The 4,213-nt window shown below is 48.4% G+C and overlaps 2 protein-coding genes across 2 annotated transcripts in view; both read left to right on the top strand.

Moving 5' to 3' along the window:
- Positions 1-6: 6 nt before the first annotated feature.
- Positions 7-3,443, top strand: SLC35C1 (solute carrier family 35 member C1). The gene is made up of 2 exons (XM_017742299.1): positions 7-439; positions 2,198-3,443. The coding sequence occupies exons 1-2, from the start codon at positions 67-69 to the stop codon at positions 2,755-2,757; spliced, it is 933 nt and encodes a 310-aa protein (XP_017597788.1). The 5' UTR covers positions 7-66; the 3' UTR covers positions 2,758-3,443.
- Positions 3,444-4,049: 606 nt separating this feature from the next.
- The window catches only part of CRY2 (cryptochrome circadian clock 2), a 21,620-nt gene continuing 21,456 nt past the window's right edge, over positions 4,050-4,213 (top strand). The window contains exon 1 of the mRNA XM_017741609.1: positions 4,050-4,094. Coding sequence (XP_017597098.1) covers positions 4,050-4,094 — 45 coding nt within the window. The remainder of the gene's footprint in view (positions 4,095-4,213) is intronic.

The raw sequence follows: 4,213 nt of genomic DNA, 5'->3' as shown, positions 1-4,213 counted from the left end.
CCCTTCCTGCTGCGAGCGCTGCGCATCGCCGTGGTAGTCTGCCTCTACTGGTTCACCTCCATCGCCATGGTCTTCCTCAACAAGTACCTCCTGGACAGCCCCTCGCTGCGCCTCGACGCCCCTCTCTTCGTCACCTTTTTCCAGTGCGCCCTCACGGCCGCCCTCTGCCTGGGCCTCAGCCTGGGGGGGGCCTGCGGGCCCCCCTGCGCCGGCTTGCCCACCCTCCGCCTCGACCCCAAGGTGTCCCGCAGCGTCCTGCCCCTCTCCGCCGTCTTCATCGGCATGGTCACCTCCAACAACCTCTGCCTCAAGCATGTCGGCGTGGCCTTCTACAATGTGGGGCGGTCCCTCACCACCGTATTCAACGTGCTGCTCTCCTACCTCCTCCTCAAGCAGACCACCTCCCTCTATGCCCTCCTGGCCTGCGGAGTCATCATAGGTGAGGGGGAGCAGAAAGGGCTGCCTGCACCCATCCTACAGCCAGCCCCAGAGAGATGGTGGTGGGGTATCTTTCCCTTGGGAAGTCATCCCCACCTGCATGGCAGCTCCCTCTTAGATGGGGAAGCTCAGGGCTTGTGCCTTGCTCTGTCTCTGGCAACCAAATTTGTATGTCTGGAGGATGTAGGTAACTCGTTAAGAGAAGAAATTGCTCTCGTTTGACATAACTCCCTTTTTCCTTTGAGCACTAAAACCTATCTACCCTCTAATGAGGTTTAACTTGCCTTACCTTTTCTTTTCTTCCCCCACCATAAAATAGCAGGTGGCTTTCTCCCTGTTCCCAAGTCCTTGTTGATTATTAACTTTGGTAACAATGACATTTATGTCAGCACCACTGGGACCATACAATAGAGCCAGCCAATTGGTTTTTACAATAGGCTGAATGCATTTGATAGAGGGTTAGCTGACCAAGCCAAGCGTAAAACACCACCAGAAGATCTGGTTATGCAGTTAGGATGTGGGGCAAGCCACTGACTGGCTTAACAGGAATGCTTATAAGCCTTCCATTCCAAGGACAAAGTAATCCCAAAAGCTGCCTTCTGCTGGAGGGCCATTTAGATGCCAAGAATGATGAAATGTTGATTTCAGTCTGGTTCCAGGTGTGCATGCTTTCACTTTAGTTTTAGACAAGTGGATGGATCAGAGGAAAATAAGAGAATCTCATCTCCACGGAAGACGTGAACAGGAACAGAGCTACTGTATTTTCTACCCAAGTGATGCAAGCAATTGCCTTCAGCTCATCTTTTGTTCAGGCACTGCCCAGGAGTATGGTGCCTGGCAGCCTGACAGGATTTCTCTAAGACTGGGACTCTGTCCTCGTGGCTCCATCTCCTTTCACTGTGAGAGCATTGCCTGTATGCCTATAGCAGCGTAGCTGAGCATCCTCTTTGGCCTGACACAAAGCCCTTCCATCTGTGCACTGAACTCATTTGTATCTGGGCTTAGTTTCAAGTGTCTTAGGTGCTTTGCAGGCAACTTTCCAGGCAACCTCCAACAAGAAGCAGCTAATGAAAATGTGGTGCAGTGCTCCTTCAGTAGCTCATCTCCCTTTTATGTTTTGCTTATGAGCTGGATGGGGAGAGGTCTCCCTCTCTGCCCTGGAGATGCAAAGCCTGTAGCTCCTGTTTTGGAGGTGGTTAGAGAGTGCTTTGCCCATCAAAATTTAACATGAATGTACTGCACACAGTTTCTGCCTTGTGATTTTTTTTTTTTTTTTGGATCATGCTTACTATTACATTCATGTTTTTACTATCTTTCCATCTTCTTCTCTGACCTATTTTTTCCTTCCTGTTAACAGCAGAGAAAAGTCTATAAAGTGGGATTTTTTTCAAACTTTGAAAAATATTTTTTCTACCCGTGTGTCACTTTTCAGCCTTTTCAATTAAAAAAAATGGTCTCCTGAAAATTATCTATATGCAAAGACTAGCTGGATTAATCGTTTCTGAACTAGTGCTGCCTGCTCAGTGTGGGAATTAGTCTTCTGAGACTGAATTATCCGCACAATAAATTTCCCGTACTCCCAAAATAAGTCTTCTCAGGACACTAGTCATGATATTTTGTGGGTTCAGTTAATAGAAAGGGGAAGCCCTTAAGCCTGTCTCTTGTTGTTGTTCACTATAAAGAAAATAATGAATTCTTGACTGTAAGTTTTGAGCCTTTCAGCAGTTGTTCAGATGATGCCTGATTTGTTTGGTTGCAGGTGGCTTCTGGCTGGGTGTTGACCAGGAAGGAGCAGAGGGCACTCTGTCATGGACAGGTATTTTCTTTGGGATCTTAGCAAGCCTTTGTGTCTCTCTCAATGCCATCTACACCAAGAAGGTGCTGCCTGTGGTGGATGGTAGCATCTGGCGCCTGACCTTCTACAACAACGTCAATGCTTGTGTCCTGTTCTTCCCCCTCATGATGCTGCTGGGCGAGTTCCGCACTCTCTACCACTTCGACAAGCTGGGGAGCCCCAGTTTTTGGGGCATGATGACCCTGGGGGGAGTGTTTGGCTTTGCCATCGGGTATGTGACTGGACTTCAGATTAAGTTCACTAGCCCACTCACCCACAACGTGTCTGGGACAGCCAAGGCCTGTGCCCAAACAGTGCTGGCTGTTATCTACTTCGAGGAGACAAAGAGCTTCTTGTGGTGGACGAGTAACTTGATGGTTCTGGGGGGCTCCTTTGCCTACACATGGGTGAAAGGACTGGAGATGAGAAAGGTGCAAGAGGATCCTAATGTCAAAAGCAGCGAAAGAAATGAGACTGGTGTGTAGGCGGCTCCTGCACGTCTATTTTTGTGTCTGGGGGGGATAACCTTTGGTGCTCCTTTCCTCCTGGGGAGAAGAAGAGCAAGGAGCATGAAAAAATACACGTGCAAAGTGTATGGGGAATTGTGTCAGGAGCCAGAGCCAAAGACCTGACTGGATCATGTTTTATATCACCCTGTGTCAGAGCTGGGGAGAGCATGTGTTGTAGAGATCAATTGGAGGTTTTTTTGTGATTGTTTTTTAAAATGGATGTTGTTATTTACATAATCTGAGAAATTTGCATCTCTGGGGGGGTGGGCTCATATCAGACAAAGACTGGAATGGGAGCTTCATGTAGTTAGGGATCTAGAATTAACTGAATGAATGCAATCTGAAGTTATAAAATCCTGAACCTCCAGGTAAGGAAGAGGCAAGTAGCCAGACTGTTTGGGTTAGACTTCAGTAAACTGTTCTGCTGTATAAGGCTTTTGCAACAGCCGTTCTTCCTGTTGCCCCATTCAGTGCAGAGGATGGAAATTCTCTCCCTTCTGGCTATGTACAAGTGTAAGCAACAGCAGTGCCTCCAAAACACCTTTCCAAAGAGTCATTATCACATCCTTCTGAGGTTTTTTTACTGTGTTGCTCTACACCTGGTTTCTCAGTTTGAGGAAGCATGCTAAGACTCAGGAATTAAACTTTTCATTCTCTTTGCACTGTGTCCAGTGAGGGAGAGCATCTCGCTCCGGTGGCCTTTCTCATGGAGGTGTGAGCTTGGCCTCTGTGTCTCCCTGTGGCAGGCAGGAGTGGAAAAGTTACTGTGTAACACTTGCTGCTGTAGGGTGGGGATCCCAGTTCTCTTTACCCTCTTTGTAGGGGGTAGGTTTGTATCGAAAACGGGGTTGTTACCCCTTCCCTTGTTTCAGGGGACTTGTTCCGTGTTTACTTTGTAGCTCCTCTAGTGTTTGCAGTCTGCCTTTTGACTTGCTCATTTTCAGCTCTGTGAATCCTTCAATGCAATGAGTTTTGCTCAACTGCATCAATCCTTCCCTTGGAACTTGCTGCTGAACACTTCTGCAGAAATCTCTGCACACACCCCCCCCTCCCCCCCCATTCTGGTTCTGTGCAATAGTCTGTGCTGCGGTTTCTGATCCCTGGGGTCAGGAGCAACATCCTGTAGCGAGCTGCGATGTTGCACCAGCCTTCTAAATCCCTGGCCCTTTCAAACATAAAGTTACTCTGATAGCGATCCTGGGCAGTCCTTGCCATTGCTTCATACCCTGCCCCGTGGATCCTAAATGACGTGACATGCCCCGTCACTGATGTCTGGCCACACCTACCGAAGAACACTCCCATTTCTGCCTAGAGTATGTTCCTGTTGAATTTGGGGGAGTGGAAGGGGCTCCTGCTCCAGGTTTCATGACCATAGGTACCTTTTCGATGCAAGCAGCCATTTGGGGCCCTTGAACTTTTTTGTTTTTGTGGG

The sequence above is a fragment of the Corvus brachyrhynchos genome, unplaced genomic scaffold (assembly GCF_000691975.1).
Source record: "Corvus brachyrhynchos isolate BGI_N302 unplaced genomic scaffold, ASM69197v1 scaffold115, whole genome shotgun sequence".
NCBI classification, from domain to species: domain Eukaryota; kingdom Metazoa; phylum Chordata; class Aves; order Passeriformes; family Corvidae; genus Corvus; species Corvus brachyrhynchos.
Note: the sequence above shows the minus strand (reverse complement) of the source record. Positions and strands in the feature narration are given on the sequence as shown.